Source organism: Dermacentor andersoni, chromosome 1 (genome assembly GCF_023375885.2).
Source record: "Dermacentor andersoni chromosome 1, qqDerAnde1_hic_scaffold, whole genome shotgun sequence".
In the NCBI taxonomy this organism is placed as follows: Eukaryota; Metazoa; Arthropoda; class Arachnida; order Ixodida; family Ixodidae; genus Dermacentor; species Dermacentor andersoni.
In genome coordinates this window covers 71,151,841-71,176,378 of record NC_092814.1, presented here as the reverse complement: position 1 = coordinate 71,176,378, position 24,538 = coordinate 71,151,841, and the positions used below count along the sequence as shown (strand labels likewise).

General features: G+C 45.2%; 1 protein-coding gene across 1 annotated transcript in view; it reads left to right on the top strand.

Annotated features, from left to right (window-relative positions):
• Positions 1-24,538, top strand: part of LOC126543091 (A.superbus venom factor 1-like) — a 97,997-nt gene that overhangs the window by 22,446 nt on the left and 51,013 nt on the right. The window contains exons 9-20 of the mRNA XM_050190227.2: positions 2,872-2,925; positions 3,785-3,964; positions 5,791-5,914; positions 13,030-13,258; positions 14,912-15,124; positions 16,715-16,811; positions 17,059-17,157; positions 17,984-18,172; positions 19,431-19,506; positions 21,889-22,045; positions 22,552-22,629; positions 23,537-23,705. Coding sequence (XP_050046184.2) covers positions 2,872-2,925; positions 3,785-3,964; positions 5,791-5,914; positions 13,030-13,258; positions 14,912-15,124; positions 16,715-16,811; positions 17,059-17,157; positions 17,984-18,172; positions 19,431-19,506; positions 21,889-22,045; positions 22,552-22,629; positions 23,537-23,705 — 1,665 coding nt within the window. The remainder of the gene's footprint in view (positions 1-2,871; positions 2,926-3,784; positions 3,965-5,790; positions 5,915-13,029; positions 13,259-14,911; positions 15,125-16,714; positions 16,812-17,058; positions 17,158-17,983; positions 18,173-19,430; positions 19,507-21,888; positions 22,046-22,551; positions 22,630-23,536; positions 23,706-24,538) is intronic.

Here is a 24,538-nt window from a genome sequence, read left to right as displayed (position 1 = left end):
TTCCCTTACTTAGCGTGCGGTGGCTGGTCAAAAATCGCGGCGGCATGCAAAGGAAGCTTAATAATGACGCTAAAAGGGATCTTCAGCAAAGAATAGTTGGCAGAACGAGGTCGTAAATGTGCCGAAATGCTCGAAAAAGTTACACGGCCACGCATTTTTTTTTATTATACGCAAATAAACCAATGCTCTCAGGCAGGTGCGAGTAGCCAGTGCCTGAGCGATCGGCGACAGCCATCTTTTATTCCTTTCGGAACGGGGCAGCCTGCGGCTATTCAGAAAAAAATTCAGTTTTGTTCGGCATATTAATGCATTTTTAACGCGTACACGTTCCTTTGACGCGGTGAGTTTTTGTGGTTTTGTGACGTCGCGTGACAGGCAGGTGAAGTGGTTGGCGCCCGAAAACTTTGGACCGATAGCCTGAGGGCTTATGACGAAAAGGCGACGAATCATAAATAGCTATTTTTCTTTCGTTCGGTCAAATCATGCATAATGAGTGTGTACATGTCATATCATATGGGTAGCTATCGTGGTTTTTGTGCCGTCGCGTGAAAGACAGGTGAAGTCAGGTTGATCCAAAAAAGTTTTTGACCAATCGCGGATGGCTGACTGCAGAATTGGAATAGAAAAGTTTGGAATAGTTTTACGTTATAGGGCCCATGCACTCTAAAAAAAAGTTTACACCCTTTGGGGTGTATATCTGCCGCACAACAATAATCGTCATCTGCCTTGCTTGCGTTTCCTTTCTTGAAAACGCCGCGCTCGCTATTTTCCTGTCGGCAATGCTATGCCATGCTGATAGCGCGCATGTCGTTCGTTACTGGGAAGTACCGGGCTCGCAGCGTTAAAGAAAGGAAATACGGAAAAGACAGGTGACGTTTATTGTTGCGTGGCAAGATACGACTCAAAGGGTGTAAACTTTTCTTAGAGTGTGGGGGAATCCTTGTACCGCAATCCGGCAAGTGCCATAGATCTTGTACACATATGGCCATACTGATGCACTAGTACAAGTAGTTTTTGCAAGTAAGCGAGTTTCATTACTTGGTGCAAACAAGAACAAAATAATTCCAATTTGAATACGGCAACTGGCATTAAGATGCGATGTATGTGTGTTTATTTGACCCGTCTATAACACGACTGGAAAGAACTAAAATATCCTTGAGACATAAAAGAAATCATCTTGCTCTTTATTTACTGGGCCTTCCTGACTTTCTGTTGCTAATACTTGACACGCATGACAAAGAACTGAGTGGTCTTCGTCCGAATTTTAAAAAAACAGCGCTTGGTCACAAGGCTGCGAAAGTCGCAGCTCAATGAATATCGGTCTTCGTAAACGGCGTCGGGGAGTATGCGTAGTCGGCAAATAGTAAGCGCCACACTTGTATCAGAAGGAATGTCCCACCACGCGAAACACTTACAATACTCCTAAGTAATCAGGCCGTAGAGATCTATCGGCCGGGAGTGGTTCAGTGCGATCCCGCAACACACACATGACTGTACTGTTATTTCTCGCCCATTATTCTAAGTTGTTTTCTAGCGGTTTCAAAATGGTTCAATAAGATTGTTTAAGTAGTGTTTGCCGACTTCAGAGTCTGCAGCAGCAGCCCTGCCATTAAAATTTACAATGGTACTCCCAACTTTGTTTTAATGTTTCATTCGGTACCGCGGTAGTGAACCAATTACAAAGAAATCAAGAAGTCCGCAAGTTTGAAAGATACCTAAAGATATAAGTTAAACTTTTATCACATAGGTTTCCAAAGTGAAGTCTAATAAGATAACGCATTAGATTTGTGAACGTGATGGACTAGAAATAAGGTTTAAATATTTCTACCGACGCGACGTCGTCTTCTGTCTTCTGTCGGGTCTTTGAAAACGATGATCATGATACAGAAGTGAGTAGAAAGGCCCTGTACGGGCGCAACAGAAGCGAACTGTGTAGATCGCACGGACATCCATCCATCCGTACGTTTGTCTGTTTGTCTACACGTACGTACTATGTATGTACGCGTGTAATTTCAATACAAGAGGACAGCAAACTACGTTAGGACATTGTTTTAGTCATGATGCATTGCCTAATATCCTTAAAGAAAAGAAAGTCGCAGTTTCGCCCGAAAGGCGAAGAATCGATTGCGATAGCAAATTCGTAGATAGTGATACGGAGTAAGGGTAGTAGTTTTATCAGCCGTATAAACGTGTAAACATTCGCTTACTAACTAAATGAACAAGTGTGGTGTCGCACGCACGCAAGCAAACACGCACACATCTCACTCGATTACCGCCGAAACTCGCTGTCGAAACGCTGGAGTGAGGAAGCGCGGCAGCGAGAGCAGCGAACAGCAGTGAGCTGCGCTATAAGCCTAAAACAGTCAGCGAATTGACCTTCGTGCTGTCTCTCGCTTCAACACGAACTAAGCGGCGAAAACACAGCGCACACGAAGCTATCAGCCCTCATCCAACCTGCGACTCTGTCCTCATCGCAGATCGCTTTCATGATAGATCGCTTTCAGCAGGGCGCGGCTGAGCGCAGCCGCGCCATACGCAGTAACCACCGGAGTGGAACGCTTTTTCTCCCCCACTCCCTCCCTCCCACCCGGTGTCTTGCGCGCGACGGAACACGGCGCGCTTCCTCCCTACTTTCCTCCCTTGCACGCGCAAGATTGAGCCGTCATCATCGGCTCACCCTCGCACGCTTTCACTCGCACATACGGCATACGGCGCGTGGGGACAATGTTATCGCCCTTAGACTTTATACGGAAGATCACGGTGACGGCAGCAGCAGAAATTCACCGCGAGTGTCCATATAAGTGCTATACCAATAAAACGATACCTGCGAACACAAGCCGATATTTAACGTTTGTCTTCTTTTTATTTCAGACGTAGCCTGCCACGAGCACCGAAGAAGAAAGCGAGAAGCAGCGATCAACATCTGTAAGCTCAAAAATCACTTGATGCCAAAGCAATAACAATTTGGATACTATGCGCCTCACCTTTAAATTTCTTATACCAGTTATGGGAACGAGGCGTACAGGTGCGCCGCAACTTCTTTTATGTTCAACAGAAGGGCTGAGCACTTGTATTCCAGGATGAGCTAGCACCGTTGGGAGGGCTCTCCGCATCAAACCGTATCAATCATTAGTATCAACCACTTTATTGGACTTGGGATATAGAAAAGAAAGTAGTTTCCCATTTCTTTTGTTTGTTATCTAAACAAGATTCACACGATGGGCTGGATTGCTCATTCAGTCCGCAAATGAGCGTGACGGGTCAGAAATGCAGCGAGTCTGTGGCGTGGTTCCGCGGCACTCGGCGACGTCATGCTCATCCGCAGATTTCAAACCGTCTTGCGTATGCAGTCGTAATAAATTCGACAGGGAAAGGTACATCGTTAGTTGGGTATTACCAAAACTGCTTAGTTTAATTTTTAGGTTTAAGGTCCCGAAGCTGCACGATAGAGCTGTGAGAGACGCCGTAGACGAGAACTACAGGTATGTTAACTAAGTTTTGACCAACTCAAACGGATATATTTACCGTACACCCATTGCACGCTACACACGATCGGTTTTCGCAGTCCGCCTCCATCGGACCGAACCGAACCTCCGATCTCGTGCTCGTTAACGCAACGACATAACCACTGATCAACCACTGCGACAAGTCGAGACTGTTGCTTTAAGCATTAAAATAATATGTTGAGACGCTGGATATACGTGCTAAATGCAACGGCATTCTTATATCTCTCGCATAAAAGTATAGAGCGTCGTGCGCCGCTGTCCACCACTGTCCTTCGCAGTGGAAGAGTACGAGGACGAGACGCTGCGCATGTGCTGCTCTCGCGGCCAGAGGACGGACCGGTTCTTACGCCCGTGCGCTAAAAGAGTGGAGATCCTGATGAAGTACATGGAGCAAGGAAACACCCATGTCAGGCAGGAGTGTGTGGATGCTTTCAAGCGGTGTTGCGAGCTAGGAGAAGGTAAGAACTCGACGACTCAATTCCAAGGTCACAAATCGTGAGAATAACACTTTATTTCTGGGGACTAGAAGTGTGACAAACGTGTGACAAGGTATACGTTATTTGTAAGAGTCTTGTTCTGTGCTGTAAGTAAGTATAAAGTTTTTCTTGCTACTTCCAGCACTCTTGTAAACTGTGCGTGTGTTCATACAAGCCTCTTCCACTCAGTCTTCCAAGAGTATGCTATATTGACGACGCATCCTATGGATGTTTTCAGCAATGAAATTCTTTGTTTTATGAGTCCACGAATGTTACTTATACGGACCATTCAAAGCGTTCTTAAAGGTTTAAGTTCTCTTAGAGAGTATGACGGCTAACTTATTTAAAGTGCAGATGTATGTTACCCTAGTTATGTCTATCAGTACATAATGTGATACACAACATCTCATCCTCATTTTATTTGTTAGACAAGGAGTAGAGAGCACCGTTTGCTGGCGCCAATGCCTGCTTCAGTATTTACGTCAAAACAAACAAAAAATGTGACACAAGCTTTTAGATAATAACGGTCATGTGCCCATTGGTAAGATCCACAGAATTGCAACATGAAGCACATGCTAGCAGCGCCCGTTTTCAGCAGTAAACCAATCAACAAAACAATCACTTCACAACGTCGGTTACAACAAACTCTACAAACGGCGGTAAACTGCGATATGTGTAGTGTTCGCTCCCTTTTTAAACGATTTCACTTTTATACCAGCGCAACCACCTAATTGATCGATGAATAGATTACAGGTTATCCATTATTGCAGCTAAAGTTTCTTTAATAACGTCCAACACTAGAGGAATGATGGTTACTCGAACGAGTAAAACTCAACATAAGCACACTATTCATTGAGCAACTCGGCATTTGGCGGCCTCCCCCGGTCACTAACTGTACAAAGGTTTCAAAGTCCCAAAACAGGACAGAGGCTATGAGACACGCCGTAGTGGAGGGCAAAATCGAACAAGTTGAAGCACCACGAAGCCGAAGACTGATAACAACGCAGTGCCATTACTAACTGGTTTTAATGTCAGTTAATCGGAACCAATAGAAGGCACGAGAAATCACACACACAACAGAGCACGAAACAAGATAGGATGTCTCCCTTTACATTTCCATGCACACGAACCTCATTCATTTGCAGATTTTGTCTTGAGTGTTCATGTTTGATTGCGTTTTCGTTTATGCAGCGACTCCCATCGTTTGCCTTACATGGGCTTCATATACCCCATGGCAGCAGAATTCGGTGCATCACTCTGACGCAGCATTTTACATGCAGATCCAATTGTTAGCGCCGGAGCCTTTCTTTTTTATTTTCCTGCGTGTACGAAGTACAGGAACACAGTCGACCCAACTAGCATGAGGCAGGAAAAGTGAGGGGTATGCCATACCGGTTCGCAACCTTCGTCAAGTTGTACGACACTGTTGATGTACGGTATTACTTCACTTCTTTGTCGAGTTACCATGATCTGAGCATGCGTTCCTGCAGTTTCAACAGCATTGTTTCTGCAACAGCTGTTATTATAGTTTACTTGGTAGGCAGCTAACAATAACCTTTTAACATGGTTGTCCAAACTATTCGACATTAGGTGGCCGCATGATTTTGAAAGGGCCGACTCAAGGTACAGAAGAACGCTAGTTCTTCGAAAGGTTTTCGGCTGCGCGCTATCGAAAGGCAACAAATGCTTCTGCGCATGCAGTGAAAATAGCCAACAAGCTTGACAAAAAGCTTGACATAGAGCACTGAGTGGAATACGGTTTGCACTTTCAGTTGTTGCTCTATTCACTGAAACAAACTTATTTCCAGGTTTCGGTGTTATGAGGTCAAGCGTCGCTGACATAGAAGAGCTCACAGATGAGCTATCAGAGGGCCACACAGAAGTCCGCGAGGATTTTCGTGAGACTTGGCTGTTTCACACTATTGCTATTGGGTGAGTACAGACGACAAGTACCATCAAGGTCCGTGTTAAAAGAACTTCTCTAGCGTAACTGCTCTCGGGATAGACGTTTGCCGTAGTGATCCTGTCATCACCACGGCCAAAGCTATAACATCGTAAGAGATAAGGTAGGGAGGAGGGGGCCGGGGGGGATGCTGATTTCATGTCATTGAGGAAACGCTCGTACGAAACAATGACTGAAAAATAAAACATTTATTTATTTAGCCAGGACGGCTTATTCGACTGAGTAGGGAAAGGGGTGGCAGAAACATAAAGAGAGAAAAAACCAAGGGGGAAGACATTAAGAATGTGGGAAGGGGAAAGGGTGCAAACAGCCATGCGGCGTCAAATAACTCGCAAGACGCCCCTCTTTTTCGCGAATTCGCAAAGAGCCAAGAGACGTTCCCTGGTTCCCCGGCGGAGTGACCCACTCCTCCAACGTCGCTATTCTCGCAGCATATACTTCTGCATGCTATACTGTGGAACGCGAGACAACTCCGCAGTAGATGGCGCACATTCAGCCTCGCAAAAGTTTTGTGAATACGGGTCCGAGGTCGGTATTTGCTAAACTTGTCGTACGTAAGTGCGCGCTATAGGGGTCAACGAAGCGGGTGTTTTGCCTTTATCAAGCGCACCGATACCAAGAGTGGTGGAGGCGCAAACGCCACCCACTGTGCCAATATACTTACGTAACACAAACTTTAAGAATACACCCCACCTATAGCGCCTGTATTCGCAAGGCTTCTCTTGCATAAGAGTGTCGCCTCATTGGCCAACGCTCGGACGCCCGCCAGTTATAAGCGATCGGTGTGATCAGAAATGGGATGATCACCGTGGTGATGACCGCACTTGCGAAAAAGAAATTTTGTTCGTAAAAAAAAAAGCACTGTTTTTTACTCTAGAACTGCTATTATAAAAGAAGATGTCAGCCACATGTGATCTTGGACATATTATTAGCGAAGGTGGTTCACTTACGGCACTGTTCGGTGCCCCGTATTCGCTTGGGTCTCAAAAATTACTCTTCGCACTCTCCTAATTTGGGATCCCTGTCGAATCATTGCGAATAGTGGCCCAAGTAGAAGCAAATGCATCTCGGATCTCTGACCCTACGTGCAGCAGTGGGTGACCTGCAGGCTGCTTTCATTTTTAGTCTCTACGTGCACGTGTTATTTCATTTGTGTACGTTCTCACATGCGCGCCTATACATCTCGAACAACGCTAGAACATCATACGCCTTTCAACTCTTAATAACGCTGGCAAATCAGTCGGGCGAAAATCTGCAGGGTGTAGGAAGTTTCATGAAAGTAAAAATTCTCATTCAACCGAGAGAAGCACGATACTACAAAAAAAATCGTATGGGTTTATCAAAAATAAAGTCTAAAACATTCGCCCTGATATGGGGATCGAACTCAGAACCAACGTTCGATACGGTCACCCTACCACCTAAGTTAGCTATACATGTATATAGGAGACTGGCAACTCGCAGAGCCAGACCGATTTAGTCGGCAGATCGAAGCACAGGGACACTGAATATAAAAAAATAAGTTCTGCAAAAATTCGCGAGGGGCAGGAAGTATCGTGACGGAAAAAAATGGTCATCTGAAGGAAAATATTGTCATCCACCTGAAGTTCTTCCTTTATTAGCGCCGCCTGTTTTCGCCTTTTGCATCTATAATTTTCTGAGTATCTTAAAAGGGTCCCTCACCAGGCCTCTTATAATATGTTTGTCATGCGCTGGAAGTTGTTACGTTTCCTCTAGAGAGAGTTCTGTTCAGTGCCACGAACCCATGCTTTCAGGAGGCGAGCTCCACTGCCAAGCGAGACACTCTCTCCACTTTCCCTGTCTAGGCCTCCGCAAGCGAAATTCCTTCCCTGCGCTCTTACATACCGGACGTCGAGGATCGCGTGACGCATACGTCACGGGCTCCGCCTTCATTCTTTTTTTCTTCTCGCTTTATTTCGGCGCGGCGCACTTCCGCTGACGGAGTAGCGCGCGAGCTGTTGTGATTGTCTCGTTTCACTCAGCACACGATTTTGGGCGCTGTGCACGAGGACAACCGACTAGCGGTACAAGTGAGTGCTACACGCAGGCACGTACCCGGGGGGGGGGGGGGGGGGGGAATTAAGCGGCATACCCCCCCTCACCGCCCACGCCACCACTCTTCACACACATTCCTACAGCGCCGACAAATCAATCTATTCGGCTGTCAACATTTTGCTGAATTTTACAGCGAAAGCTGTATATGACTAACATTCTGTAGTTTTTTCGGTGTCCGTAAACAGGAAAAAATCATCATGTGGGCCGATCCTGGTGATGTGCAAGAAGGGTCTAAGCTCAATGGCACATACCTCTGTGGGCTCGGGAACCTGAACCAGCCTTCCAAATCTTCGGGATGGGCAGAAGTTTGGGGAGTGCTTAAAGCCTGCTTCACCTCCACCGCGTGTCGGCCCGGCATTGCACTACCTTCAGGATGGAGCCACGTATGGGGAGTACTTAACGCCTGCTTCACCTCCGCCGCGGGTCGGCTCGGCATTGCACTACCGTCGGGATCCGTCCCCGTGTGGGGAGTGCTTAACGCCTGCTTCACCTCCGCCGGGGGTCGGCCCGGTCTTGCACTATCTTCGGTATCAGCCCACATATGGGGAGTGCTTAAAGCCTGCATCATCTTTGCCGCCAGTAGGCCCAGCAATGCACTACGTTCGGGCCGACGCGCGGCGGAGGTGAAGCACTTTGCTTTTCGTTTGAGAGCTTTGACTGTCGTCAGCTCTCGCTGCGATTCCATTTTCACAGAGTGGAATGGTCGTCAATTTTTTCACTCCTTTTGGATGGCGCTAGTTATCGGCATCTCCTGGGGTGTGAAGCTCGGTTTTCTCATCGATTCGGTGCCCGTGCGATTAACTCGTGACGAGTTCAGTTGTCACCATCTATTCAACGATCACACGCATCGCTGTTGCTTCGTTAGTTCAACCTTCTTTGTTTAGACTGATCCAGGGACCAGGAAAGGGATTCGGTTCGTAGTCAGCTGGTGTGTACGCTCGTGGAACGACTTGTGGCCGGAGAAAACGCCGGTTGCCGTTTAACTTTTGCTTTTGCTTTATTATCTGCTCGAGTGACGGCTCGCCGCGACGCTGGCAGCTCCTCGGAACCATATACCCGTGATATCGGTTAGATAAGGTGGAAAATAAAATAATGCGAAACGGCGCCCATCATAAGGTCCTTCAATAACCGTTAAACTCATAAGCAATATGACTGTCACTTGTTACCTCGTATGGCTTTTCCCTAATTGTATAGCCCTTTTCGTGCAAAATTGGCAACTGGAAACAAGAGTCGCAAGGAGTTTGTTTGTTTGTTTGTTTGTTTTTTGTTTGTTTTTTTTGTCTCCGGATATATATCGCCTTCGTTTATCCATACACCAAAGTATTTGTATTCGTTTACATGAGCTGTAACCCTGTGAGCAGCGCCGCTCGCGGCAGCAAATGAAAATGTTGCCAGGCAGCGCGTTTGCGTACGTGATTCAGTTTCAGTTTATTGTTCATTCAAGATACATAGTTCGTTGTTAGCAGTATACAGGCGAGGGTGCCAAATTTAAGTCAAACGACTGCAGTGGGACCCTCGGTTGAGAAATTAAGCGATGTACTAAGGGAGAGAGCCAAGGCAACAGCCAAACAGGAAGGAGAAGCAAAAATTACCAAATTTGACCGTTGTTTGTGAAAATATTTATGGATCAACATCTTTTTATTTAAGAAGGAAGTAGAAAAAGCGCCGCCGGAAGTGGAGAACAATTCCGTGTGTATTGAATGACGCTTCTACAGTTATCAGTCGAGCCGCCTGGCGTAGCCACTTCTCTGCTGTGCTAATGTGGGTGTTTTTCTAACCTTCCGCGGAGGGCGCAGTATGTCTAGAACCGCAGTGGCCTGCGCCCTATGCGGTTGTACGCGACTGGTGACCACGCATCGTTAAGCAACTTCCCAAATAATAACACGAGTCGGTCGGTTTCGGCACTGCAGTTGGTAGAGCAGTAAATGAGGGTTCCAAAAGAACTGTGATTGTTCCGCAAATATATATATATATATATATATATATATATATATATATATATATATATATATATATATATATATTTCTCTATAATTCCTCCGGAGATAATTCATAAAACGCTAATACAAATACTTATTTTACGCTTTCGCTTGTTTAGTTGTTATTGGCAGTGTTCTTCCGGCGCTTCCACCATGCGCGAGTCCATTTGATGAGGTTCCTTGTTTGCCAAGTAAAGGAGCGGTGTATTTCACAGGCGTACATGTGAGGTACACCTTGTTTCAATTCTATTTTGCGGGTTTACGCGACTTTATGACGAATGGTGAGCATTATTCACATTTGTACTGGTAAAGGTAGGTGCCCCCCTCATTTGCATAGAAAACTTACCTTGGGTTGCCCCCCCTCCCCCCCCGAAAAAAAAAATTCTGGGTACGTGCCTGGATACACGAATAGTGAGGCAGACGCAAGCGGATCACAGAGCATGATCCAGCGCTGGAACACGGTAGAAAATGACATTGTTTTCGGTGTCCGCGCGCGCGACTGCACGATGTGGGAACAAGCAGACAAAATGGAAGTACATCTCTCTTGCTGCAATGCGAAGTAAAACAAAAACATGCAGACATTCGGTTTGCGTGTTTTATTAGTTCTCTGAGCTTTAATTCGTCTATTCCAGCACCATACTACACAAATAATAGATGTTGCCTTGAACAATTCTCGAAGTCACAGCACAAACACGTGTACGTAGGCGCACTAGCACGTGTACGTCATCCTCCGGCTTGGATCGCGGCGGCCGCGAGGAGAAGAGAAAACGGCATTCGGTTGAAATTTCAGATGTTTCCGCGACACGTAGCGACGTGATACATTGCAGACACGATCGTTATCGCGCATTGTATGCTCTGTGCTTGTCAGCTCAAAATGGGCAGACCTGGTGAGGGTCCCCTTAAATCACTCCTATCGAGGACTTAGCTCTTAGCTCCAATATTCTGACCTTGAAACGTTAGTTCTCTATTTTCTTCCTTGCTACGAGATAAAGCGTAGCCATGACCACTTTAACGTGGCTGGATTTATCTTTTTTAGTGTCATTTCAATATAAAAAAGATTATCGCTAGCAGTTTTTGGCAACAATAGAATTAGCATTATTTTCCAGTGCAAATCACTGACCTTGCTATATTTTGATTTCTATATACATGTTTCGACGGGTAATTCTAACTATAGCAAACTTCTGGCAAGCATATATTTTCTTTATTTTCCCTCTTGCGAAAGAGCTCATCGCAAGAGCTCTTTCATAACTGCTTCATTACGAGTGTTGTGATCGTATTTCTAAATTTCAGGAGAGGCGCAGTATACCAGGTGTTTTTTTTTTATGTGGAACATTTTCTTTAAAGAAAACCTCTCATCTAAGTGGTTCTTTTTTTTTAGAAAGGCCACGTGGCTAGGCGGACATTAGCCGTAAAAAATTTGCAACGATAATTTGGACAATTGACCAATACATGACAATCACTTTTTCATTACTAACTTTAGGGGACATGTAATTGCGAAAGTTAAGCCGGGGAGTAGGGAATTCATGTCTGCTAATTAGCATGGATGGATGGATGGATGGATGGATGGATGGATGGATGGATGGATGGATGGATGGATGGATGGATGGATGGATGGAAGGAAGGAAGGAAGGAAGGAAGGAAGGAAGGAAGGAAGGAAGGGGGGCGGTGGGTTGCGCCAACAAGCTCTTGCTATTATAATGCCTAATGTCCTACCTACGTTAAAAAAATGAAAAGAAAAGGAAAGGAAAAAGCAAACCACGAAGAATTTCCCATCGCCATACTTTCTGAACGCCTATTGTGAACATTGTTGCTGTACGCCTCCGTTGTTCGTAGTTTACCTACTTTTCTTGCACCAATCTTCCAATCACCGCTTACTAATCTCTACTGCGGGCATGTTTACTTTCCCCCTGCTCTCGCTGAACCCAAGGGCTTCAAGGAGGCCAGTGATTCCTAAATTGACCGCTGAGCAGATACCTTCATCTAATACAGCGTGCTCCATCGTTTCCCTAGCTTTACCGCAGCAAGCACATGCTTCTTCTTCCTTGTATCTCGCGTTATAAGTGCGTGTTCTAAGGCATCCTGATCTCGCTTCGAAAAGTAATGAGTTTCCCTTTGAGTTTCTTTCCTGATTTCATTTTTTCCTATTAATTAGTTACTCATAGCAGGTTTCCTTTCCATTGCCGCCACCCATGAGATTATCTCAGCCTCTCTGACTTTCCGCTTGACGTTCTTTGTTGTCATGTAGCTCACCATAGCGGTCGCATACTTGCTGGTAAGCTTCCTAGTTTTTTCCTCCACTGGGAACCAATGTTTTTCCTGGGCAAATATCTGTACACTCTCCCAGCCATTTACTTTCTGCCATATTCCTCAGTCGTTCTTCATAATCAGTGAAGAACAGAAGTCAATGTTCAGAACCGAAGTCAGTGTTCAGAACAGAAGTCAAGAATAATCAAAGGAATGAAGCAGAAACCCTAATATAACGCTATTTTCTAAGTATCCGTCCCCAAGATCTGTAAAAACACAAAGGCGTCACAGGTAAAACCGTCCCGAACTCTTTCAGGCACGCGTTTGGGAAACTGTTCGCTAGAACGCCGATGTATTTCGTCGCACTTTTTAAGCCCTTATATCTCAGGAACAGTGCTAATCTTACAATTCCTGCTAAGCAGGCATCACTTCACTGCACCTTTGCTTCAACTAAGCGATTGCGTGTGCCCTAATGTTAGTAATTAAATGGTTAATTAGCATATTTTAGTCAATTAACAGTATTGGGTTGAAAGTTTTCTTGCTAGTAATGTCGGCCCAGCCACATAGCCTGTATCAGCAGTAACACCAGGGGCCTAGATTTGACAACCGCAAGAACGATCGTGCTATCGGGAGTTCTAGTGCTCTAAGTTAGCGGACGCAATCCAGTGGGCGCACGAAATATACTGCAAGAGAGTGCAAAAGAATGCAAGCGAGTTTGAGCTTTTGGGTTAACTAATTCACTTGGGTGCGCTGTATCCAAAGCTTCCGTTGTCTGCGATGTCATGCAGGGCAGACGGCCGTGCCGAATTCGCGGCCAGCTTGCCGTCGTCAATCACCACATGGGAGGTGAGCGCCGTGAGTGTCTCCCCCAGCGGCGGCGTCTGCGCGGCCGACCTGATTGAAATCTTGGCGACAAAGAAGTTCTTCGTCGAAGTAAACGTGCCCTACTCGGTAATCAGAAACGAGCAAATCGAGATCCCGGCCACCGTCTACAACTACGGCGCGAGACACGTGGAGGTGAGACCCGCTATTGTTATCCCCAACGGTCACAATATTCGCGGTCCAGAGCCGTCAAACGGCTTAGCCAGATATATTATTTGACAAACGATGACTAAGGGAGAGTGGGAAAGACGGAAGTACACGACGCATTTTTTTTCTCTTTCTTTTTTTTTCTTTTTTTTTCGTGTGTGTGTTTGTGTGTGTGTGTTTGGTTCGGTAACGTAGAGGAGAAAACTAAGACATTTAAGTACGGTCAGCCTCCTGCCGACGGTCGACGGGGACCAGTACAGTCATTCATGCTACGTGAAATGGGATCAAGATGCTGGATTATCGAGCCTTCGATCGCATGCTTAGGAGCATAAGCTCGTTAGTCACCTAGCTGATTCGGCAGGTGTAATTAGCGTAAATGGGACCAGCCAGTTTAGAAATAGCGACAGCAAATTTGCTTTCGTCTCACCGAAAACCGGTCAAAATGTAGCAATGAAGGGACGGCTGCTGCCATTGGGGCATCCTAATTGGATGCTTGGCGTGCTGAACAGCAGCATGCGACTCTCATCACGTAAGCAGAAGCAATAAACCTCTTCATGGCGTATGAAAGAAACCAGAGCACTGTACAGCTTCGGATCGCTCGGCAGTCTTTTCGTCTTGCCGACTCTTTATCAACAAGATAGAAAACTGGCCACAACAACCTCCGAGTGCGGTCATGTTCTGTTATCACTCTGAGGCTATATATTTAGAATCAAGGACGTTCGAGTGTCCCCTGCGTGAGGCGCAGTTAGAATCCCGAAGGCCCCGAGAAAGGGGATGCAAGGGCTTCCAAAGAAACTATCAGTCTTGCAAGGACCTTTGGAAGCTACAGCGTCAAGTTTTTGTTTTCGATGCCGTAGAAATGTTATGTTAGACAGCCCAAGGTATTTAGCTATCCGAGGCAAGCAAACAGTAATCCACGTCAGCGTCAAGGATCAGTGTAATAGATGGGCCTGATAAGCGATGTAGCTAGCACATAAGAGATCAGCCACTCAAACAAAAAAACTCACAAGTGATTGCGGTGTTTATAACAGCACATTCAAACTATCTACTGCTACAATTACCAACACTTCAACCCCCCATGCAGGTGCGTACCTTTACTTCAGGAATTCTTTGTTCCTATTGCAGTCGTTTCACTGGCTAAAGAAAAATGTATTCACCAGCTCATGCTTCAAAGTGTCCCTCATTCAAGTGTGAATGCACCTTCACCCATTTACATGAAGGTCTACGTTTAGGCATCGCAAGCTCTAAAACGGCGTCAGAAGTGCCTGTCGGTAATGGTGTTGTTCCAGGTGGAATTAGCCTATCAGTGTGGCCCAACAAGTGCTCCGCCTGAGCGTCACTTCCGTGTCTCAACGGTTTCAAGTAACGGTGTCTCAACATGAGTACTCACAGAAATGCGAGCAAAAGACGCGAGACCTGCTTCTGCTCTATCGGTGATTCTTGCTGGAGTGCTGTAGTTGTCGTGCACGAGCCCTGGCCAGAGGGGAAACTGTTACCGGAAAAGTAAAATCTGCAGTAACATGCCTCTGCGCGAGAAGTCTTGCTGAACGCGTATTTCCTTTGAAGATGTCATTAACAGAGTGCCTAGAATCTCCTCAGAACAACAGTTGAGGCAGAGCTGTTTCGTTCTTGCTGTTTCAGGCAAAAGTCGTGCTGCTCGGGACCAACGACATCTGCTCTGGCGCCAAGCTAGGCAAGCCTTCCGCCATTCGGCAACTCAGCATTCCACCGGGTCGTGGTCGCACCGCCATATTTCCCGTGGTTCCTCTGGCCGCTGGAGTGAAATACATCCACGTGAAAGCTTCCAGTAGCAGCGGAGAAAGTGACGCGGTCAAGGTTGAGCTGAATGTCCTGGTGAGAGAAAAGACACGCATTGTCTGCACAACTCTCAATTTGGCGTTAACCCTGTCGGTGCAGTTAATTAAACCGCGTAACAATGACGCATAAATCTTGTTGAATGGCGTTTTAATTGTTTCTTAAGAAATGAAGGACAATATCACAGGAAATGCAAGGGCTTAATGCTTCTAATTATGACACCGCCATCTGTATGTGTAAAACTATGTATTTTGAATAGGTGCCCCTCAACACCCTATCGTGCGTTTTGCGTTTTCGTAATACTTTTCAATTCTTTCAATACAGTGCGAAGAAGGCCATCACTGTAGTGAGATGCCACCGCTGCTAGTCCTGTTCGAACAGGCAAACGGAAAAGAACAGAAAAGCTAAAAAAAGAAAAGGACGCAATATAGCGCTGCGCACCAGTGGCCAAGTACTGCGAGTGATTTACGTGCTACTGGACCGGATCCAATGGCCGCGTTGAAGGAGGAGAGAAAAAGCAAGAGGAGAGAAAACAGCTGTGTGCACGATAGGTGTCACGAGAGCCCTTAACCTTTGCTGTTATTTTTGTTTCAGCTATCAAACAGAGCAGTTAACAGGAGGTTAATGAACTTGATGACCTTGTATGAGAACAGCAAAGTCTTAAAGCCCTCGTTAGACCTGGGGGGGCGTCTGATCAGCATGTCATCTACGTTACATATACATTAAACTGACACCGCTGACAACTCTAGTACACTTTTGTGATAGTGCGCGGCGCTTCCCTCAAAAACGCCCACGACGCATTATGTTGCAATGCATCGACTGGATGGTGAGGCAACCGGCTTGCTGATCAATCCACCCAAACAAAGATTGCAAACTCGTGGCCAAGAAAATGTATTTTAAAAGCCACTGGTCATATTTGCAAGAATGCTTTTGTAGACACACACAAATGTTGGTTGTTATGGTACATTCAGCGAACATTCGGCTTTAGAATATTGAAATGTAGCACTCGAACTGAAATTCGGATTTGCAACTGAAAGTCGGTTGCAAATCTCAGCGCTTGTTTTGGGCTATCCATGTGTTCGTGTCGCAGCGGTGTGATTCCCCATAGGGATTTGACCTCTGTTGCGAAACTCTAACACTACCATGTCCAAATTGGGCTGGCTACGGCGGCAAGCCTAGTACTTTAAGCTAGAGAGCAGTAACATTTTCATGCCACGCAGTAAACGAGTCTCCAATCTATATTAAGCGGCTTGCCAATGCCGCGGAACTGGGAGACCATTGAAAAGCGCTTATTTATTCAGGTTGGCAGGCGTCGCATTGCCTAAGAAGTAAATATACTCTGCTCGCGGCTACCGCTTTTTGCATCCTTTCTGCTGGCAACGGGGCGGGTTACGCGTGCATTGTTGGCACTCATTTACTTCTTCAGTGCAGCAAATAGTAATACAGGCCACAAAACAGGCTTCATTTGTTCTTCGATGCTGATTCAAATAATGACATACTCATTATTAAGCGTAATTCACCGTTCTAGATTAAAGGCATTCGCACTTGCTAAGGCTTTTGGAGTGGCAGAACAATAACCAAGGTTATTTCCATCAAGCTTAATGGCTTTCGTGACGTTTATTTGCGTAGCCACCCGGTATTACGAAGACAAGATCTTTTGCTGTTGTCTTGGATCCTCGAAACTCACAAGGACGAAGCCAACGGCACGTTCAGGATTCGTACACAGGTGACTAAATAAAAACATTTTATTGATTCTCCTTCAGACGTCACAACATGCGTAAGTATTTTTGCTAGGCAACAAATTCCGAGTTTTTCTGTACTTTTTTGCTCCGCCATTGTTCTATAGTAGAACAATTAAATAAAGGCAAAATCATACATGTTGGTAACGCCATCTTGCTAAACAGCAGTCGGCATTGTATATTTTGCGTAAATATTTGTGACTTCGCAATGATTCAGTCTCACCTGCTTTTCAGAAATCTTTAACGCGAATGGAACCCAGCTGGTTCACATAAAAACGCCACATCCGGATTACGCTCTGCCAAACACAGAGCACTGCGAAATTGACGTCGTTGGTAAGTACGCGCCTATGTTGTATAATGCAATACAATAAGAGGGTAATATAATATCGCTTTGTAATGCGTGTAATACAATATTACGACGTCAGTATAAACGTAGGGTTTTACCAGCCCGCTTCGGCAGTATTACAGTGAAATACCTTTTCCACATCAAAAGCAAAACGATGTAGTTAGTGCGCTATGGAACTCATTATTAGGCTGTTCTTATTTGCGTAGCTTTAAGCACCCTTATTGGCGCTTGGTAGCAAATTATTTGTGTAAAAAAGAGACACGATAAATTAAGTGTCCACAATAACTTAGAAGTGCGACTTGCCTCTTGAGTTATTTATGGATCTTTGTATGTTAACAACACCATATCACCAACAACACAAAAACGCAACCACGAAGTGTCATCACTGGCCCAATTTCACAGAATCCAGTGATGAGGGAGTGGTCAGAGTGAATAGGTTTATTAATAACCGGTTTGATGGCTTAGCCTGAAACTCGTTTAAGATCTACCTTGGGGATGCGTATTACGTGAGATTTACGTAGCCTTGATTTCTTTTCTGTTTTGATGGCGCACTCATTCAAACGAGGAATGAAAGAGTCGTGCGAAAAGATAGCGGAGCAAGAAATCGAATTTAGTGCTTTCAAAGGTGATCTGCACCTTTACATTTTAGTGACCGACTGAAAAATTAATATCATATCATTATCAACATCATATCAGTAAAGCGCAATCTCAATATTTAACTACTTAGCCAAGCACCAAGAATAGCCTTCGGCTAGATCACTATACTGCGTTTAATTTGCTTTCCTTCCTCTTTGCTTTGCTTTCCTTCTGCAGGAGATGAAGTAGGTGCCGTATTGGAAACTGTTATCAAACATCCAGGAGAGGCCGTAATTTTGCCAGGAGACTGTGGAGAGCAATCCACAAGCAAGTTGGTGCCAACACTGTACGCCTACGAGTACTTTAAGACTACAAACCGCATCAGTGCGAGCGACGAATTCAAGACTCTTACGTTCATCAGGAGTGGTAATCCCGTCAACTTTTGCAGATATGCGTTGAAGCGTTAGCTCAATGCTGTTTGGTTCTTCCTCAGACACCCTAACGCTTGATCAGCGAACGCTAATTATACATACTCGAGCGCTATAGAGTATTTTACGGAAGAGTTTAGGAGCCGCCATCTTGGGCTGTTAACGCTGCTGTCTTCGGTCTATAACGATGAAAACTACAGTAGATCCGCAAGCATGAAAATAGTTGTATAAATGCATTCACATTTCATGGCCATGTTACGGCACTTTACGTCTGATAAAACGTAGAAATTGTTTGTGTAGCAGTCCAACATGGCGGCGCCCATGAATCCTATATAATATCGTCTATACAACCTAAGGCCAGCGACTGTTGTGGGACAGCCTCGGGTGCCCGCAGGGCGTGCACGTAACTACGCTGACAACTATAGAGAATGTTCTTTTTTTTTTCAATCTGCTCAAAAATGGTCCATGTTTTTGTCATCACTACCGTGTGAGAATATTAAGGCCAGAGTTAAATTCAATTGCACCCCGGCACTGCTCGTGTTTCAATCATCAGACCCGACTATGCTGACGCCAACCACTTAGATTTCCCAGAATATGAGGCAGCACCACTACACTCTGACAGAGAAAAATACTCATCTGTCAGATGCACCAAGTCTTGTCTGCCCACGGCAGTGCGCGAACCCTGTGCTCAGTGACGCAGGGTGTGAGCGGTAGTATACAGGGCCGTCCACCTTTACGGAAAACATCTCATTAGTATTCAATGTGATAAAAATTGAACACTGCTTCTATACGTGAATAATATGGCCGATATGACTCCTGACGCAGATATAATTATAATAAGCAACTAATATGCAGGCCCTCACTCAAAATGAAAGCCTTTATGAGCGTTTTAACGCTAATAAGGCGTCTTCTTTAAAGCGGGCGTTCGCAAGACGCAGAGAGACCTAACTAGACCTCCCCCCCAGGTGGCACGCTCTGCGCTTCCTCCACAGTCTTCCTCCTTGACCTAGGTAGGACATTAGGCAGTATATTAGCGCAAGCTTGGTGGCGCAACCCACCACCCCGTTCCAAAGGGGACGCTTATAACATCCATCCATCCATCCTCGCCCTCCCTCGCTCCTCGCCCGCATATCGTGCCAGGGGAAAGACGTTCGCTCGCTTAACCTAAAGAACACCAACGCCGAGGTGCGAGTGCCACTAAGAGACACCTAAGTCAAACCTTACGGTCGCCTATCATTTTTTTCTTCCTTTTCTAGGTTACAATCAAATACTCAGGTACAGAAAGAATGACGGTTCCTTCAGCGTTTTTCAATACAGTGCCTCGAGTTTTTGGTAAGTGTTGCAATGATACCAGTTTGCGCGCGGCAACATTTGTGTTCGACTATTAGAGAGATTTAGCTTAATGGCCGCAAGCCGCACCCAAGCGTTGGGGGTTACAAACTCCACTGCGGGCCTTTTGCGCTCCTTTGTACGACCGGCGGTTTGCGTCCCCCCATGACGGGGGGCGTGCTTCATAATTACACCGTGGTTATCGCGCGTAAAATCTCAGAATTTATTATTGCTCTCTTTTAAGTTCATGATCCTAGCATCTGGAACTGCATCGCTAGTTGTCTACTGCCTTCCGTTATAAAAGGTACTATGTGTTGCCACACGCATTGTGTATTTGAAGCCCAGAACAAGAGCAGTGTTACAACCAAACACCTACTTAAAAATCTAGCTCGTTTGAATTAAATACACGTGTTGTGCTTTCTATTTATGCACCCGTTAGCAAGCTAAGTGAATTTGTTGCAAACGCTCGGGGGAGAAATTTGTTAAGAGCAGATTGCCATAATTGATTGCAGCGCTAGCTTGCGCTCAACAATGATGACAGTAGGTTTTACCTTGCTCGTCTTGCCTCCGAAAGACGTAAGAACATGAATAAATTCTCCAATCGAAGCAACCTGAATATATCGCCACACAAAACGGATTAATAGGAGAATGTAGGTCGAATTCCAGATTCTTGGGTAAAAATAACTTCCGACGTCAAGCCAACGAAACTGCGACGAGTGATATAAGAATTTTTCAACCTACTTAGCGAAGCCAATTAGCCCAAATATATTTAAAGGGATATTAAAGGCAAAGACTAAATTAGTTTATAGATTCATAAAGTACTCTTTCAAAACTTTACTTTCTGTAATTTCGCGGTGATAGGTTGATTACTGGAAAATAAAGGCCAAACCTTTTTTTTTGCTTTTGCTTTTGCTTTTTTTTAACCGCACCGTTAAACCAAGCGCCGGTACGTCCATGTGACGTCATAGATTTCAATGTATTTTCTCGTATTGTGGCCATCGTGGGCCTAGCATGTTTTCGAAACTTCCTACGTTCAGCTCTCGCTTTTCTTTCTTTAATTAAAACTATCCTAGCTGGGTTAGTAAATTAGGCTGCTATAATTTGCAAAAACCTCACGCTTGCCGTGAGAGGAGGCAAGGTAGGTCAGAAAAGACGCAAAAAACGAAAGATGGGTGGCGAGGGCGCATTGATGTTTCCGAACCATGCAGCTTGCCGGGAAGTCGTGGATTTAGACGGCGTCTTCCCGGCCCTGAAAATCTTTTTTTTTATCCGTCAAGACGAGTGGTTATTCTATTTCTTAAAGAAGCCAAAGACTGAACTTGGCAAGCTTCAAGAACTTGTGCTGAGCCTAGGGCAGCCGAAATGCGATATAGGTACTTTGAAATCCGTGTCGTCACACTGACGTACCGGCTTTTGGGTTGCGGTGCGAAATTTGAAAAATAGAGGTTTGAGCTTCTCTTCTAATAGTCGACCCATTACCGCGGAGCCAACGAAAATAGAGTTCTTCAAGAATAATTCATCAATTTCAACTGATTTGATGTTTCTCTTTAGTGGCACTTTACTGAGAAACTCTTTTCCGCTGAACAAAAGAGACAGGGCGAGGTCACCTCTAAAATTCGGAGTATGCTCATGTTCTCATTCTCGTTGAGTGTAATGTCTTTTGCGATCCGAGTAACCCATTGGCACTCGTCCTCTCACAAGAAATTCCTCTCAGAAGACTAATCCTGTCAGTAGAAAAAGGGTTTAATTAAATAATTAACATAGCTGTTGAGTCTACTGCCAGGATATATATACCGGGTGTTGCAGCGAACTCTTTCAAACGTTTTTGAAAGTTGCCTGTGACAGATAGCAGAATTCTAGTTCACAAGCTGGTCTACTAGAAGAGGCGGACATTACTTGGGCAAAAAATGGCAATGCACAATTGACTAATTAACAAAAATTCACTAAGTTTCAACTAATTACTTTATGGCCCATATTGCAATTTCGAAATTCTAGCCGTGGAGTGCCCAAGGCGGATCCACTCGGAACGGATAAGAACGCCAGTGCATTTCTCCGCAAAGTTCGGGAATTATTACGTCGAAACTGGTGTCATCCTGAGAATTCGTTCCAGGTGGATCCGCCTTGCGAACTCCACGGCTAGAATTTGTAAATTGCAATGTGGGCCATAAGGTAATTAGTTAAAAACTTAATTACAGACTTTTTGTTAGTTAGTCGATTATGCATTTCAATTTTTTGCGCATGTCCGCCTCTTCGAGCAAACCAGCTCATGAACTAGGATTATGCTATCTGCCACAGACAACCTCTCAATAGTTTCTGAAAATGTTCGCGGAAATACCCTGCATATATATATATATATATATATATATTCTTTTTTTTTTTTTACAGGCTTACAGCATACGTGGTTCGCACTTTGTGCCAGGCTAGAAAGGCCATCATGATCGACGAATCCGTTATTACTAGCGGACTGCGGTACATTGTCAGTAAGCAGAGCGGAGACGGAGAATTCCCTGATGAATACTCCCGGTATCACCGAAGACTAGTGGTTCGTATTGACTCATCTTTATCGCGAAACAACAAATAAGCATTGCCTACCTTTTTGTGCTACTCCATAAACAAAGAGAAAAAAAAATAACTAGAGGCGAACCTTGTGAGGCAGGAAAAGTCTTGTTCTCCTTAGTGGAGGTGGCAGAAATGTAGGACAGGTTATTGGAATGAGCCGATTGCAAATAATAATCCGAAGAGCAGTTTTAATAACACCGTGCTGCGTCCGCTGTGGAAATTTAGTCATTCTTTATTATTGGGAGAATTTTGTGGTATGTACAATATGATTAGCAAGTGCGGTTCACTGTGCTCTTGGACGCGATTATGGACACGATCATGGAGACGATTAGAACACATTCCGCGTGAACTCTGCCGAGTTAAATTGTGCAAATATTAAACACTACCAGGGTGACAGCGGTACGTCGCTGCACGTTGTTCACTGCTTGCACTGACCTCATTATCGGTGGACACAAAGGGTACAACAATTTTTCGAACCCAATGGCGCAGGGAGACTTGCAGCACCGAGCAGCGCTGACGGCCTATGTGCTCATCACTCTCGAAGAGTGCGATGCCGAGGGCTTTAGGGTAAGTTTTTCAACAGTGAGTTTATCAACGCTTAAATGAGACTTTGGAAAGGACTTAATACCTCGCTAATCACTAAATAATGCTGTAGTGCTCTTGGTGATTTACCGGAGCCAAACGTGGTCAAGATTAAACGTCTGTGACACGACCGATGCGCGTTTGTGAAGTGTAAAGCATCTGGGGCTGAATGCACGACGCTCTTTGTTCGTAAAAGCCATTTGTCATTGGCCTGTCGCGTTCCCACATAATAGGTCCATTATGACAATTCGCCGGCACCACTTCTTACGAACAGTTCAAGCGTAAGGACTTCTTTATGGATACGGGCCCCACTCTCTCGGTGAAGGATTCTTCAACGGCAGCGGAAAAGCTATAAGGTGATATCACGAATGACAGCTTTATGTCGGGCCAATGATTCTACGCACATATTAATCTATATATGGTTGATTATACTACGTTTACAATGCCACTATATCTCGCGGCTTCCATACTGAATCTTCATGCAGCCATAATATTCATCATTAAGAGTACAAGAAAGGTAAATATGTTTCAGAAGATTTAGGTCGCTTGCTTGTACTATGGTCTGTCATTATCATGTCTCCTGACCATCGATATGAGAGACAGGCCGCGACAGATGCCTATGCGGTGCTTACGTATTTTTGAAATTGGTGAGATTTGTGCAGCGCTCTACGGGATCGGAACACGTGGAGCTTACAATCCTGGCAAGTAACAGGGGAGTCTTGGGCTGAGTTGTGAGGACTGTACGCAGACGGCGACATGTTGCACGGCAGCCGTTAGCGTTGTAAAACCATGTCGCGACTTTCTGGTGCCTGCACTAAAGAAGCATTGTGAATGGCTCTCTGTGAAAGGCCACCACTGATTTCACCATTTTTGCGCTAATTTCTCCTCGAAGGCTCCAGAACTCTCAAAACAGAGAGCAGCAGCGTTTGTGGAACAACATGTACGACAGGGAGACTCACCAGGAGGGCTGGCTCTGGCCGCTTACGCACTGTCCCTGGCCAACAGCCGTGGAAAGCGGAATGTCATCCAGTGGCTGCAGGAAAGCGTGCACTCCGACCAAGGTACGGTGCCTCAAAACCAAAATATCGTGTAGCTGCTCCCTGCGTTCTTGCGCATTTGAGGCTATCAGGTTTTCATTATTGTTAATAAATGTACCGGTTGCTTCACGAAGTGCGTTCCAGGTTTCTTGAACATAAGAAAAATGAAAGAATATAATTATTTCCACTGGATTGTTCTTGCCACAGAGGCACACATTTGAAAATTACTCGATGTAGTAATTAAAGAACTAATTATGCAAATTTGACTGATTAACTTTCTAACCAAAAGAGCCATGTCATTGACCCCATGTTATTGACTTGAAGCGCACCTTCGAAAGGGCTCATAACCGTTTCCAGAACGGCAAAAAAGTTGAGATTGCTAGTTTTTACAGAGTGATAGCTTCCAGCCAATTTCCCACTGAATCTCAGCGAAACTTAACAGACGAAGACGGCAAATTTCACGCCCCTAGCAGACACCCGTGCGTGACATAGCTAGTAGCGCCTCACAGTCGGATGAGCGTGAAGTGAGCGAGTTCGCGGCTCGATAAGGACGCTCATTTTATTCTCGCCCGCCGATGAGGCGCAAGCAGTCACGTCATTCATGGGCGTCTGCTAAGGGCGCGACATTTGCGCTATTAGTTTGGTAAGATTTCAGCGTGAAACTGGGCGGAATTCATCACGCTGTGAAAATTAGCAGCGTGAACTTCTTGCATTGCTGCAAACCAATATAAGCTCTTCGAATGGCGCGCTTCGGCTCTTCCACAGGGACCGATCGCATGACTCATTTGGTTAGAAAGTTAATTAGTCTGCTTTGCATAATCACTTCTGTAATTGCTATATCGGTCATTTTCAAATGT